The following is a 16,580-nucleotide window of genomic DNA, read 5'->3' on the forward strand; positions in this document are numbered from 1 at the left end:
TTTATATGGCATATTCGAATTTATTTAAAAAAATAATTTACATACGCATATGCACATTGAAGGTTTTTTCTCCTTCAATAGTCAAATCTAAGGTTTTCCCATAATATATACCATACTTTTATTTACCATGTATATATATTATTTTTTTTTTTATTATTTTATTTTTACAAATTTTTAAGCATATCTAAGGATATGGCAAATTCTATATTCAGTGTTTGCGATTATATATTAACTTTATAAAATTTTTGAAAAAATGAAGGACTTATAGAATAATAGAAGTTGTTTTATTTTTATAAACACTTATTTTAAGACTGAAGATGAGATATGCTTTTTTTCTTTTTTTCTTTCTTTTAATATTTATAAATTATAAAGTAAGATTGGTAAAATGCAGCGAGGTAGCCATTGTTTCTAATCCAGGAAACACATTTTTTTTATCCTTAAATAAAATAAAAATAACAACATTGGATATATTAAGTGATTATAGGAAAGAACGGAATATTATTACAAAAGTGTTTGAAAAAAATCAACACGAAAATGATTACATTTTTATCAATGAAAAAATAAATTCCTATAATTCGATAAATATAACCTGCACATTTAAAGTGAAAAAAAAAATCACCAAGACAAATTTTTTAGTACTTTTAGTAAAACATTTTGAAGGAGATATAGATCATTTAAAAAGAGATGAGACATTTATATTTACAAATACATATGAAAATGATTTAATAATTTCAAATTTATCACTTTTATTAGTTAACTTAACAGCAATTACTGGGTACTATAAATTTGATGTTTTTATAACAGACGGACAAGATAATTTTATATTTTTTAAACTTATAAAAATATTTTTTCATTTTCATAATAATATACCAATAATAGAATACCCAGCAAAAAGAGAGACAATAAAAAAAGGAGATGGAAGCAAGATTATAGAGCATATTTGTAAAAACAAATTAATGATAAATAATAATTCATTAAATGTGTTTAACAAATTAGTTGTTCATAATTTTAAGGAATATTATCCACAACCTTTAATTTCCAAGAGAGAATATTTTACACACAATTATGTTAATAAGAAAAGTTCAGAAAATAGGATTCTATCCATTATATATATTATTTTGATAGTTGTTTTTTTTATTATATATATTTATTTTATTATTTTTTATATGAAATATAATATTAAAATGATCAATATAAGTTATATTAATTATGCATTTGTGTTTTCATTTATATGCATTATTTTTGTGTTTATACTTTATGATTTGTATTTTAATATTCTCGAAATTTATCCTATATTTATTTTTTTTTTTTCATTTTTTTTGGTTTTATTTTTTAAAACATTAACAAATTTGGAAAAATACAGAAAGATAGATTGATTCTGAAAAATGTTTTGCATCATATATCTTTTGTTATATCGAATAAATTGATAAGTTTATCAAAATTAATGTTCCTCTATTTTTTACAGCATGCGATATCCCTTTTTTTATTAAAAGGAAATAGCATCGCAATGAAGGTATCTTAAAATGGTTGGTTAATAAACTGTTTATATCAATATATTTATGTATATTAGTTGTGTTAATTTAATTGCATATTATATATGCGTGTGTATATGCACTTATACGTACATACAACGGGAATAAAATGCTCGAGTTAGGAAAAGGTAAAAATAAAAAATTTCATATAAGATAAAATAACCACGAATTAAACAAATAAAAGAATATAAAAGGGAAAGATTGGCATACTACGTCAAGTATGTGCCTTATATATAAGGCAACGTTTGCATTAACCATCGTCATATACATATATAATAATTATGAAACGGCATATAACACTAAATCAGTTATCTTTCCATTTCGATGAACAAACATGCATGCATAGAAACTAAAAAGAAAATAATTAATTTATAATACCTACTGAAAAAAGGCTACATATTATACATATATGTGAACAAAAAACCTTTAAAAAAATAAACACAAATAAAGAAAAATGAAAAGCCTATAATTACTTTATTTTTAATGCTTGGAAATGTTTTATGTAATTAATAAAATGGCTTCATAATACCCAGTTTTATACATGTCTTTACTTCTTTTCATTTATATGGATAGCGTGTGATATATTTATTTCAAGGCTTGCTTTATGATTTTATTTTTTTGTCTCTTTTCTTCTTCCTTTGTGTCAAAAAAAAATTATTGATTTGACCTAGGCTTAACTGATTATAGGTATAACTACAAATGTAAACATAATTTTCCTTCAAAATAATCTAGCTATAAATATTTATTATATGGTGATATAACATGAAAATGGTAATCCTTGAAAAACGCAAATGCCCACAACCTTATAACAAACTACATAGTTGTGTTATATTAACAAAAAATAAAATAATAAGATAAAAAAAAATATTTTTTTAGTAGCCAAATATAATATATAGTTCAACAGCTAGCTTAAAAAATGTTAATATTTTGATTATCGTTTTCTTGATATTTTACGGGAGTATTTTTTTCTGAATTTGACAATCTGTTATTTAATTTTATTTTTTCATTTACACCAGTATTTATAATATCTGTTTGTGTTGTTCTATTAAAATTAAAATTGTCTATATTTTCAGGATTTATATCATTCATAAATGAATAATTACTATTATCATTTGTATAGTAACTGTTAAAATTTGAGTTTAATGTTTTTTTTTTAGTTTGAGAATTATGTTTTGAATTAGCAAACAGTCTAGCAATGCATTTTTTTGCAGCCTGAACTTTTGCATTTCTTAATTCCTTTTCTGAAAGTGAACTATGATTACTAAAATTTTTATTTCCATTATATTTTTGTAAATTTATTTTTTCATTACTATTTAAACTTTCTATTGTATTACTAAAACTTTTTGGATTCCTATTTTTATTGCTACGATTGTTATTATATTCATAACTATAGTCATAATTATAATTGGGAATGTTTAACTCTATATTGCTACTACTAATCCTTTTATTATTTGAATAATTTGTATGACCAAATTTCTTTTTTAAATTATCTGTATTTTGAATATTTGAATTTTTTTCATGGCCTACCTCAAAACTCTCACTATTCATATTCGAAAAATCATTAAAAGAATAAGAGGTTCGAAAGTTAGCATTATTATTGTTATTACTATTTTGTTTATTTTTTATTCCTATTCCATTATAATCTAAATTATCAAAGGAATAAATATTATTGTTTGGTTGAACTTTATGAATCATATCCTTATTAAAATCTATAAAGTCATCATTTTTTTTTGCATAATCATTATTCTTTTTATTTTCTTTTGGGGATCCCACTTTATAGTTGTCCATAATTCGTAGGGAACTAAACATGTCACTAGACCCAGTGCTATGTTTTTTTTTTCCACTGAGAAGGAGGAAGTAGGAAAATAGGAAAATCATATGAATACGATTATTTATTTAGGCACAATAGCAATACTGATCATGCATAATGTTAATTATGATAGTATAAATTAATACTATTGTTTTTTTTTTAAACTTACGAATTTGATTCATTTTTTAAATTTGATGGTTCATTTGTTCGGGGCTTAGAAGCATCATTCCCTTTGCTAAAAATAAAGAAATAAAGAAATACATAAAATAAAATTATCAATCATGTGCATATAGCGAATACTGGGTCAATAAAAATAGTATAATTTTACTATGCCCAAAACTGTTACAATATAATATAACATTTGTTGAGTTTAAAAAAAATGCTCACCTCATTTCAGTATTCGGTAGTGCAGATACCATAATACTGTTTCTTGGATCAATGCCTGAATAAGTTGAATTATGAGTAAAAAGTGTAATATTTAACTTCAAAAAGTGTATATATATATGGCCAATCATATAAGTAGCCTTATATGTATAGTGAATAAATGCTATCGCTATTTTATGATTTTTTTTCATATACCTTCTATATAATATTGGCTTGGTTCTTTCCTATTAGAAGGGGCATATAATTTTTTCTCATATTTATTTTTGATCCAATCTTGCATAACCCTGAAAAAGGATAAAATAATGGAATGTGGTTATGAGATGTTGCCTATGTGTTAGGATAGTTGGCTTTATGCATTTTCAGATTATATAAATGTTTTTTTCTTTTTTTATGCTTACTCAGAAGAATCTCCTTGTTTAGGCCTATATGCATCAGGAGGCAAATTGTGCAAGTAATATGCATTGGATAAATCATTTCCTATAGCTTTTATACACTATAAAATAAAATGGTAATATAGTAAATAATGGTGATAACAAATTTTAAGGCAATAAATTTGTTTACATATATATATATATCAAGAAAAGGATCTTACATGTATCCATTGTGGCATAATTTTATCCAAAGTTAATGATTTAATTTTAGAAATGTGAACTCCTAAATTTCTATGTATTCCTGAGCATTCTATACAAATTATTATTCCTAAATTTATACTAGCCCATCTTGGACATTTTGCTCCACAATCAGCACATGTACTATTTCCTTTAATTTTAGTTAAATTTTCGATGTCTTTCTGATTTGAACATTTATCCTTTGTATTGACACGCATTCTTTCGATATATTATCTTTACATATGTATATAAATATATATATGTATATTTGTAAATTCTTAGGAATTTTATTGGCACCTTTGTAGTAGTGCTAAACTTTTATGAGATTCATATAAAGCTTGGGTTCCATACACGAAAAAAAAATATGGTACGTATATATTACAAATAAAAAAAATTAAACGTAACTGGTAGTAGTTAAAACATTTGGTTTATGCTTTTTTAATTATGTTAAAAATGTTTGGATTTCTGAAATATATAGAATTAATTTATCATAAAACAGACATCGTTATAATGTGGAATAAATTATTATAAAAATACTTGATTTATAAATCATAAATTTCAATATTTTTAAAATGTACAATATGCTGCTTGCTTGTTGTTACTTGAATATTCTATTACTGTTTGTGACTTTTTATTTCCTTAAATTCCAAAATATGTGTATACATATAATATTAATGATCTTAATCTGTTTTAAATTGCAAATAAGATAATTATTTCTTTAAAAAGGTACTGAATATTTGCATACACATTATATACAAAGTGTAAATATATATATATATATATATATAATAATATGCTATATATTTATATGTACATAATATTATAGCTTATACATAATTTACAGCAAATAAAAAGCTAGTTTTTTTTTTTTTTTATGACTATACATAAATATATAGAATATCTTCATGTAATAAAATCGTTTTTTTTCATTATCAAATTAAGTAATAAAAAAAATTAGCATCGCTTTCACACTAGTTATGCTTTTTATTTATATTTGTATTTATATAGATATATATATAATGTTTTTTTCCGTCTCTTGCATTAACTGTTCATAATTTTTTTTTTTTTTTTTTTGTAAACTAGCTATAAATTGTAAAAAAAAAAAAACATTTTAATTATATATATTTATATATGTAAATAGGTATATTAAAAAAAAATGAATAGTAATAAGCCTATTATATACATAAGCATATAAACGGTTGAAATTTTTTTTTATATTATTTCCATACTTAATAAAATTATTTTTTTTCTTATGTATAATAACTAAAAAATTTCAACTTTTAATATGAACGTTCATAATTTTACATATTGTATATTTTTCAAAAATTTAATAAAGGTTATTTTAAAAATGTTAGCAAATGCATTCTGCATGTAAATTATATGATTAAAATGTATGTAATAAACAAATGATACAAAAATAGAATACGTGAAATATAGATTAGGGATACGAAAAAAAAAAAACATATTTATACATATCCATATATAATAGAAAAACAGTGGATACATCATTTATATATACAATTATGTGATGCGTCATATAACAAAGAAAATAAAGAGAATATTTTAAAAAGGTGGTACATAATTGCATAAACCATATTTTTTTCGTCCTATGTTTTCATAGTTGTCAGGATGAATTAAAAATAGGTGAAAATAATAGCGCATAGCTGTGAAATGCATTACTTGGTATATTAGGTGTGGGCTTAATTGCACAGTAACTCGTCAATTATCAATATATTTAAATGAAATGCATTTTTAATTTTATTGTTATTTTTGTTTTATTATTTTATAATTTTCAATGGCTTTTCACATTAACAATAAATTGGATATGTCCTGAAAAGATATAATGGGTTAATTTACAAATCACGAAAAAAGGATTTTTTTTTTTTTTTGGTTGAGTTAGATATATGAGAATCTTTTACTTTGATTTGGTAAAAATCAATAGAATAATCATGGGATATACTTGCTAATAATGTTTTTTTATTATTAATTGTTAGCTTTTCAATGGAATCACCTGTATTGTTTTTTGCAATTACATCACCAAGTTTGTTTGGGTTAAAATGAGCAGTTTGTATTAAACCGTCTGATGTACCGAATATAATTGCATTGTCATTTGTTTTAACAAAAGTATTTATTGTGTTTTTATTTGTTTTTATTTTTGATTCTACACAACCCCATGGGTTTCTTGAGAAAACAAATATATTTCCATCCATTGTTGTACTTACAATTTTTGAATTATTCGAAATAAAATCACAACATAAAAACTCATCTTTATATTCTTCTGATATGGTATTAGAATGAATTCTTTTTTTATGTAAAATGTCAAACAATCCTAAATATCCACCAGAGGCAACAGCAACTGAATTTTCTTCCCTATCTAATACCATACTTGATATAGTATCATCAAATTCTTTTATTTTATGGATAGGTTTGTTTGATGTATCTCTTATATCCCAATGTTTTATAATACCCGATTCGTCTGCTGTTAAAAATGTGTTTAAGCCTGTATATAAAATTGAGGATATAGGATGTTTATGGCATTTATTTGTCCATAAAATATCCCCCGTAATATCAAGCACAGAACATTTACTGTCTGAGAATGCTGCCAAAATATTTTTCCCTTTCTTTGAAAAGGATACTAATCTAACTGAGTTTTCATTATTATCTATATTCCATTTTTTTTGAAATTTTTTTTTTTCCTCTTTTAATTTATATAATAATAAATTTCCATCTGATAAGCCAGTACATATAAGATCTAATTTGGGGTGAAACTCAACATCAAAAACTAGACTTTTACATTTTATCGATGTATATATATCATTCATTTTTTCTCAGTTTTTTTGATACATATTAATCTTTGTTTTTTTTTCATTTTTAGGGTTCAGGGTTTTGTTCATATAATGTGGATTTATTTTGTATACGTGTTACGCATATTCACATGTTTTGTGTGAATTTATTAATGTGGCTAGTCAGAGACAATGGCAAATTTGGTGTACAAATAGTATATTATTTGTTAAGTAAAAAAATGGAAATGCAACAAATTGGTGGGATATTTAAAAAAAAAAATAAAAGTTTATAATAAATATTAAATAAAAATATACGAAAACAACAGATAAATATATAAGAAATAAAAAATGGGATGCATAAAAGTATTAAAAAATAAATTCATATAAAGCTATGGTAGTTAAAGAAAAAAATGCAAAAAAAATTCGAAGATAACAGGAAATGGTAAGAAAATTATATATGTATATAAAAATACTAAAATAAAGAAACACTGAATCGTGGTATAAATGTTTTAAAAAAATAATGAATTTTTTTTATCGCATAATTCCCGGTATAAGTAAAGTGTTGCATTCCGTTTCCCATTTTAGGAAAAATATATTCTCTTACAAAAAGGTAAAGAAAAATTGTTTATCCTTATATATTTACGCACAATATGAAATAAAAATGATAAAATGTTTTTTTTAACAAAATGAATAAAATATTGTAAAAAAATTATATTATACACTTATTAATATATGAAGAAAAATTATATATCCATATATGTGTGATATATTATTTTACGTAAGGAAATTACATATGTATATGTATGGATATATTTTCAGGCCAAAATAAAATATAAAATGTTTATGGGTAAAATGGATATGTTTGATAATAGTTAGTAAAAAATAATTATGGGATAAAAAATATTTATTAGGCTTGCATATATACACATTTTTTGTTCTTGGGCTGATAAGAAAAGGGAAAAGAAGATCTCATTAAGTTATTCTAAAGAAAGGATAGTTTTAGCATAAGGAAGGGAGAAGGATATATAAGTGTATACATAAGTATATCCATTTTTTATGGCTTGATTTATTTAATACATAACAAACTACATGATAAAAAAGGGGAGTTTACAAAATGGACATGTCAGATTTGAATAATAAACAAGGTGGGAATACATGTAAGTATAGAAATAAACATATAGTAAAAGAAATAAATGATATTCATGAGTTTATAAAAACATATCCTCATACAAATGAAGAACTAAATAATTATTTTATAAAAAAAGATAGACAAAATTCAGTATCCCCATTTAAAAGATTTATTTTTTATATATTAACACAAATAGCAAGTATATTAGCTGTATGTATAATAATATTTTGTATAGGTTTTTTAATAGGAAATAATATATCATCAAAATCGTCTATAATAAATTCAATAAATAATAGTTATTACTTATCAAATAATATAGGAGCACAATTAATTATTGACAAGCCATCGACTCAAAACAAGGACTCATCTAATGATAAAAATAATGTTTTAACTTTAAATATGATGATCAATTTTAATTTTAATTATAATAATATATTTATGGGAACACTCATAAGTAAAGTACTACTACATTATTATCCAGCAAATGATATAAAGTTAAGACCAAATGAATATTGCTATAATGTAAATAATTCAAATATTATAAATAATGGGATTAGAAAAGATAAAAATAAATTTGGTAAAAATAGTGATGATTATATTTCTTTTTTACAAGATGAATCATTAATTTTTTTAAATTATTCAATTAAAGAAAATAGAGATATAAAAATAACATATATAAATGATTTATTATTTTCAAATTTAACATCATATCCTATTGCTGGTTCCGATATTACTGTATCCCCAGGTATAATGCATGGAATAAGTTCTATCAATACACTAATAAGTGTTAATTATATTATTAAAGATATAAATATTCAAGATAATTTATTAAGTGATTGTAAATTAGGAAGAATATATTTACGTTTGGATTTAGTAGACCTACGTATTAAAACTATGTTTTTTCGTTTTGCACCACAAATTGGAACTTTCCTTCCATTCAAAATACCATGTATAATAAAAAAAGGAAATACACTAACCGAGGAAAACAAAGAATTTCGGGACAACCTTATCAAGCAGCACAAAATGCAAAGGTCGGCTATTAAAAATATCAGTCTATTTATGAATTAACTTTAGAATCTTTATCCCTATTATGGTAGCAAAATTTTTTGACCACATATAGCTCGTCAAGCGAAAAAGCCATTTATTCTTTTTTATTTTATTCCCTTGACTATGCTTTAATATCGCATATTATTATTGATTTTTTTATTTTGTTTTTGTGATTTTTTACATTTTTATTTCCCAATTGGGAGTGCATAAATAGGTATTACATATTTAGATACATTTTTATTACATGTGGAATACTGTTATGCGCAAATAAAATAGAAAAATAAAACTCCTTAGATTAAAAAAATACTTAAATTAATATATTACGATGTTAACTATATTTGATTTAGCTAGCTATTGTCTAGCTAATTTGGTATGCATTAAATTTTTATTCACATTTTTAAGCTATATACTATTTCGTTTGGTATGTCAATCTTTTGGTCTATTTTTTTATTTTCAACGAGTTTATGTATATCAAATTGTAAAGAATTGTTTTCTTCATTGTGTGTGAATATAAATAATTTCTTTACATAATCAAGGGAGTTGACAATTGAACTTTTATGTACAGCTAATTTATTTCTTTTTAAAATGTAGCCAAAAATGTATATATCATAAAAGTTCAAAACATAGGGAAAGAACTATACTATTTATATCTTTTATTTTGCAGTAAAATGGAAGTAGTGAAAATTTAATAATTTTAATTAGTATATAGCAAATAAATAATGAGTATTTGGTATGTTTCTTTAATTTTTTATTATACATAAATATGATGTAGCGTAAAAGGGAAATAATGCCAATCACTTGTTAATCATATATCATGGCATAATATTCACATATTTTTTAATATTTCTATAGTATATATATATAATTATATTTTAAAGTTAGAAAAAATGTACAATAGTATTTAATATGATGTGTATATATGTTGTAATGTGATATTTTATTTTTAATTTAATATTGGTTTGTTTATGCTTACAATATCGGTCAATTTTTTCTGAAATTTTTTTCCGAATTTTTTTGTATTTGCTTTAGGTTTTAAAAAAATATTATTGCATATGTATAGAATGCATATTGCCCCTTTGAGTAATTTTATCTTTTTTACGAAAAAAAAATTTCAGAAAAAAAATGTAAAGAAAAAATGTAAAGAAAAAAAGAAAGAGGGATAAATTTCTTTTTTTCAATCAACTCGCCATTTCGTTTTTTTTTCATTTTGGCTATCTATATATTTCTTTATTTAAAATTTTTTTAGTAATTTCTTTAAACTGCCCAGTTTGACAGAAAGGGAAATTCAATATGGTATTTTATTAATTAAAAAAAAGATGTAATAGAATATGATAAAAATAGGAATGCAAAATGAATCAGTGCAAGGAGACGAAGAAAATGATGGGCTAGTAACAGCTAAAGAACTTTTTGAAACCCATTTAAAAGTTGATGATAGGATTAAATTAATATTTAAAAATTTTAACTCTCAAGAATATGTTGATAATCTTATGGAAAATAAATTAAATGAGGAAAATGAAAATAATAAGGAAGGTGAAATGGGTAGCAACGTTAAAGAAGGGAATGATGAAAATGGAGAAGAGGAATGGGTAGATGAACAAGAACGAATAGATTATAAAAAAGAATTAAATTTTTTAAAGGAAAATCCGTTACATATAAATAGATGGAATAATTTTTTAGAAGCATATGATAGGGAAGAAGCTTATGAACCCTTTTTGCTTATCTTCCCAAGGTGTGTTAATTATTGGATAAAATATGCAGAATTAAAAATAAAAAAAAAAAAATATAAAGAAGCATATAATATATATCGTAAATGTATAAATTCAAATATATATGATTTAAAATTATTTATATCGTTTTTATATTTTACATATCATACGTCATCAATTCATGAATATATCAGTTTTTTATTTGAAGCTTTAAAATATGTAGGAACAGATATAAAATCTGGTTATATATGGGTTGAATTATTATACATATTAATAAAAATATATAATACTAATTTATTGTTAAATAATGATATACAAAATTTATTATATGACCCATTTAAAAATATAAATCATAATAATCGAAAGAAAAATGAAAATAAAGTATTAATACCTTCAGAGCAGGAACAAAAAATATATAAATCTTATATACCTAAAAAAAGTGCTAACATAAAATATATAGAGCATTATACAAGTGATGATAAATTGAAAAAATATTACTTGAGCTGGTTAAATAATCCAACAAAATTTTTAGATAAAGTATGGAAAGGGTTTTGTTCATATGAAAAGACAACAAGTCTCAATTTTACTAATAGCTCATTATTTACATATAATAGTCAGTATACAAATTCTAAAAATGCATATAAAGAATTGTGTATGTTATATAAAGAATTATATAATTTAAAAAAATCGAAAACAGTTATAATACCTATTAATAGTGTAAAATGTAAAATGGAAAATAATTTATTATATAAAAAATGGATGAAGATTATAAATTTTGAAAAAAAAAACCCTCTTAAATTAAAGCTATCATTAGTACGTAAAAGAATTATGTATGTTTATGAACAAGCTTTAATACATTTACAGTTTAATAGTGATTTATGGTTTTCTTATTTTCAATTTTTATTACTAAATAAAAAATATGATTATGCTATTCGAATTATGAGAGAAGCAATTGAAATTTATCTACCTTTTGATGAGTTGCTAAAATTAAATTTTGCATATTTTTTTGAAAAAAACTCATTAATAAATCAAGCACATTTTATATATCAACTAATGATTAATGATATTACGAAAAAAAAAAAAAAATTTTCTTTAAGTTATTTATATTCAAAAAAGGTATTTAAAAATTTGCCATATTCCTATATAAAAGGTAAGGGAAGGAAAAAACGAAAAAGAAAACCAAAAGACACAAACTCCAATTTGTGTAATAATGATGAAGAAGGTGATAAAAAGGAATTAGCTGAGGAGGAACAACAAGCAAAGAAAGTAAAACTGGCTGACTCAGAAATAGAAAATGTTGAAAATGTTGAAAATATCGAAGGGGAAAATATAAAAGAAAACAATGATGATGTAAAATTAGAGGAAATACCATTTATGGTTGATGAATATATAAAGAAAAGATTTAACCAATCCGATTATGAACAAATAGATGAAAGAAAAAAATATTTTGTGAAATATATCAATATAGACAAGAATAAAAAACGAGATTTTGTTTTTACACATTTTTTAAATTTTATTAAAAGAAATTATGATGAAACAATTTGGAGATATTATGTTGGAATTATTTTAAATGAAAAAAAATGTTCACAATATATGTATTATTATTGTGCAAATATGGAAAGAAGATTATTAAATAATGAAAAAAGAGCTACATATATTATGAATGAAGGTTATGAAAAATATTCGAAAAAAAAAAAATTTATTTTATATTATATAAGTTTTCTTTTAGAGAAAGGTAGTATTGATAAAATTCGATGTTTAGTTTATAAATTTATTCATAATATATACTCTGATTTTTATAAAGAATATGATAAAAAATATGGTGGAAATAATAATATAGGTTCTGGTAATCCATCTGGTATTGACAACAGTAGTAATAAAAAGGATGGAAAAACAAAAATGACGCAAAATGAGTTTAATCAATTTGAATCACGTTATTTAAAATTATTAAAAAAAAAAAATAAAGCATGTGAAAAAATTTGGAATTTATTAACACAGTTAGAAATATTATATGGAGATATCCAACATATAAATAAAGTATATGAGACTAAATTAAAATATGAGTCAGGTTATAATTTTGATGAAAATAAAAATATTCTTTTAAATTTTGGAACAATTTCGAAACAAAATGAAATGATGATGTTAGAAGATAATTCTATTACTGATATACTTTGTAAAGGATATTTGGAAAATTTAAAAAAAAATGATGTTGATAATATATCATATAAAATAAATTTAATTAATTCTCAGTTATTTGCTGGGACATCCTTTAAGGATACCTTCTTTTTTTTCCATCCAGGAAATAGTATTAACGTTTTATCGACGTCACCTTTTAATAATCTTAAAAATGAAAAGAAAAAAAAAAAAAAAAAAAATGATAAATATGACAAGGAAAATGATAAAGCATTCAATATTGACCAACAAGAATATAAAGATGATTCAAATTATGGTGATGAAAATGTACCAATAAGAACAGGTTTATATAAAAATGTTGGAAAATTCAAAAGAAATATTAAAAATGAAGATGATATGGCTAGTTCAAATGAAAAAGAGCACTCCCTAAATACCAAAAAAAAAAAAAGTTTATATAATAAAAATAATCAAATGAATGCTACATATGATTCATTTAACTTTTTGGATGCGGAATATTATACAAAAAAAAAAAAGAAGAAAAAAAGTACCAATAACAATAATACTAACGATAATGTTGGCGATGGAACCGGAGAATTATCGAAAAACATGGAAGGGAATAATCCAGTTAATTATATAAGTAGACCAGATTTAAAAATGATGTCTATATATAAGCCTTTTGAAAATATTGAGCATTTAGAAGAAGGTGAAAAAGGTGTAGGAACAAATGTGAATAATAGAAATACAAGACTTAATGAAAATAAATTTTTTATGAATAAATTAAATAAGGGACAAAAATTTGAAGATACAAAACTCTTTTTAAAAAGAGAATATTTCGCAATGCCAAATATTATAAATGATTTTTTAAGTTTATTGCCTGAGGAAAATTCAAATTTAAAATTGTCAGACAATTCAATCGATTATTTGATGGAATCATTACAGAATTTGTTTATACCAAAATTAAAGGACTTTCCCTATGAGCCCATACCAGTAAAAGATATTATTAAGCTTAAAGAAGAATTAGATAGCTAGCTTTATTTTGTGTATATATATCCATTTGTATGCATATGTTGATAAATACTATCTAACCAACTTTAATTTTCCCATGATTCATATTTAACTATGTTGTAAAGTAACAACAATTGGTGGGATGTGAAATAATAAATAAAGAATGAAAAAAGAAATGTTTCATTTTTTTTCGTGGTGTTTTATATTGCATTTTTTTTTTTAATTTTCAAATATTTTTCATAAAAATTATAAATGTGAAATAAAAAAATGGCTTAAACTATTACAAAAATAAAGCTTTAATTTTTTGGCTTTAACCAACTTGATAAAAACATGTATGATTTTTTATACAATTACCAAAAAATATTACTTATGTACTTAACATAAGAAAAAAAAATTTAAGTATAAAATTTAGATGTATCAATTTCCTATATAGTTTTATTAATTTATTTATGAACATTTTTTATCCCTTTATATAAATAAAATTGTAACTAATAAATATTTAAGACATTGTATACCATTTTATATTTTCATGTATCAAATTTGAAACTTCCTTACTCTCTATATGTAAAAATAGCTAGTTTTTTTTTTCTATATCTTTTCATTTTAGCTAGATGAAATAAAAAAAAAATATGTGTGCAATTTGATTCTCGATTGAATTAATTGCTAAATATTCAACAATTTTAGCTATGTTGATAATTTTTAAATTAAAGAATTTTATAAACCGATATTGTTTTAATAATACATTTTTTGGTATCCTTTGTATGTGCATATGCTCAGTTTTAAACAAAATACAAATTAGAATATGTCGTTATTAACTGTTCATAATTATTTGACAATTTTTGTTCTTAATAGCTATATGTATGTATCATATTTTTTTTTTTTTTTGGTTCATAATATTATAAACATATAAATTACTTGAAATGAAAACTCTGTATGTTAATTTATAAAATTTGTAATTAAAAAAATCGTATTCTTACCTTTTTTTTCATTATATATACTTGAGTTATTCATAAAACGTGTAAAAATTTGTATACTATATTTTATGTTTTAAATATGGCATTTCCAATAGGAAATTACATAATTTAAGTATTTATTTATGCATATATATTAATATATATTTTTTTTTAATTAATAACTTTTTTATAACATCATAAATTTGGACATATAGATTCTTATATAACTGGATAAATAGTAATAACCAGTCAAATAAAATAATTAACTAATTAAATAATCGAATGATTGGTTTTCGCTTTAATTATTCATTTTATCGTAGCAATTCATTGTTTTATTTTATTAAATAAAGTATATATATAATATATGTGTGTGGTATTCCATAATTAATTTGCAAATAATTTGTCTTTCATTGCATTTGAGTCTAGGCAATGTTGATATTATTTACTTTGGGATGTGCATATGTTTTTTTTTGAAAAATGAAAAGAAAGCATATTATGCATTCATAAAATAATAATACTTTTGTTTTATACACAGTAATATATATATATTTTTGTGAATTTATGGTGTATAACTTTTATTAAGTAGAAAAAAGGTTGTTTTTCAGTGAATTTGCTACATGTTCATAATATTTTAGTTACCGTTTTCGGTTATTTTTTTTTTAAAGCACAAATAAATATAGCATATATGTGTATGCGAATATATTTGTCGATAATTTGTTTGTTTTTATAATATTTTTAGAAGGAAAATGGATGCTACTGCGAATGATGAATGGATTGCAAGAAGAAATAGATTATTTTGTGACGTAATAAATAATTTAATAACAACATTTTATGAAATTCAATATAAATTTTTTTTTGTAAAAAAAGAATTATATAATATTAATGAATCGATAAGTCATGTAGACACAATCCAAACTATTCAATCTACACTTTTTAATATTATTATTACTTTTGTTATTGATTGTAAAGCGCTAGTTAATCTGAAACATATTGTTGATAAAACATTTAATCAAGATAATTATAATTTTGTAGAAAATTATTATTACCAATTTGAAAATGAGAAATTTTTAGACTTGTTCAATAAATTAGAAGGATGTATGTTAGGGTGTGAAAAAATTAATATGTATTTGACAATTCAGATTAACAGATTAAAAAAAAGAAGAAACTATTGAGTAATTTATCTAAGCACCGATGAAAAAGTTACAAATTAATAAAGTATAAAAAATAAGACTAGATAAACAAAATGAAAATATGGAGCATCAAAATTTAGGCAAATACCTATAAAAAAGAGGAAGACAAATATTACGATTGAAAAGGGTTTCTTAATTCAGTGGAGCTAGCGATAATTACAAGGTTTTCGATATTTTAAAGAATTAATTAAAAAAAATGAATAGTTACACATATATGTATTGCATTTATCTTTTACTTTGTTTGAATAATGTGTGGTACATATAGAATGTGTACTATTAATTTAAAAAATAAATTTAAAT

General features: G+C 22.3%; 6 protein-coding genes across 6 annotated transcripts; 4 read left to right on the forward strand and 2 right to left on the reverse strand.

Moving 5' to 3' along the window:
* Positions 1-317: 317 nt before the first annotated feature.
* Positions 318-1,522, forward strand: PVVCY_1204160 (conserved Plasmodium protein, unknown function; the record flags this gene model as incomplete). The annotated part of the gene is made up of 2 exons (XM_037634681.1): positions 318-1,067; positions 1,466-1,522. 2 exons carry the CDS (start codon positions 318-320, stop codon positions 1,520-1,522), a joined length of 807 nt encoding a protein of 268 aa, XP_037490741.1.
* A 919-nt stretch (positions 1,523-2,441) lies between these two features.
* PVVCY_1204170 (ADP-ribosylation factor GTPase-activating protein, putative) lies at positions 2,442-4,552 on the reverse strand (the record flags this gene model as incomplete). The annotated part of the gene is made up of 6 exons (XM_008625426.1): positions 2,442-3,375; positions 3,512-3,577; positions 3,730-3,784; positions 3,922-4,010; positions 4,125-4,219; positions 4,319-4,552. 6 exons carry the CDS (start codon positions 4,550-4,552, stop codon positions 2,442-2,444), a joined length of 1,473 nt encoding a protein of 490 aa, XP_008623648.1.
* Positions 4,553-6,187: 1,635 nt separating this feature from the next.
* PVVCY_1204180 (nucleolar Jumonji domain interacting protein, putative) lies at positions 6,188-7,156 on the reverse strand (the record flags this gene model as incomplete). The annotated part of the gene is made up of 1 exon (XM_008625427.1): positions 6,188-7,156. The coding sequence occupies one exon, from the start codon at positions 7,154-7,156 to the stop codon at positions 6,188-6,190; it is 969 nt and encodes a 322-aa protein (XP_008623649.1).
* Positions 7,157-8,231: 1,075 nt separating this feature from the next.
* On the forward strand, positions 8,232-9,314 carry PVVCY_1204190 (conserved Plasmodium protein, unknown function; the record flags this gene model as incomplete). Its single annotated transcript, XM_008625428.1, has 1 exon — positions 8,232-9,314. One exon carries the CDS (start codon positions 8,232-8,234, stop codon positions 9,312-9,314), a length of 1,083 nt encoding a protein of 360 aa, XP_008623650.1.
* Positions 9,315-10,621: 1,307 nt separating this feature from the next.
* On the forward strand, positions 10,622-14,161 carry PVVCY_1204200 (conserved Plasmodium protein, unknown function; the record flags this gene model as incomplete). Its single annotated transcript, XM_008625429.2, has 1 exon — positions 10,622-14,161. One exon carries the CDS (start codon positions 10,622-10,624, stop codon positions 14,159-14,161), a length of 3,540 nt encoding a protein of 1,179 aa, XP_008623651.2.
* A 1,675-nt stretch (positions 14,162-15,836) lies between these two features.
* Positions 15,837-16,262, forward strand: PVVCY_1204210 (conserved Plasmodium protein, unknown function; the record flags this gene model as incomplete). The annotated part of the gene is made up of 1 exon (XM_008625430.1): positions 15,837-16,262. The coding sequence occupies one exon, from the start codon at positions 15,837-15,839 to the stop codon at positions 16,260-16,262; it is 426 nt and encodes a 141-aa protein (XP_008623652.1).
* Between the last annotated feature and the right edge of the window lie 318 nt (positions 16,263-16,580).

Source organism: Plasmodium vinckei (genome assembly GCF_900681995.1).
Source record: "Plasmodium vinckei vinckei genome assembly, chromosome: PVVCY_12".
In the NCBI taxonomy this organism is placed as follows: domain Eukaryota; phylum Apicomplexa; class Aconoidasida; order Haemosporida; family Plasmodiidae; genus Plasmodium; species Plasmodium vinckei.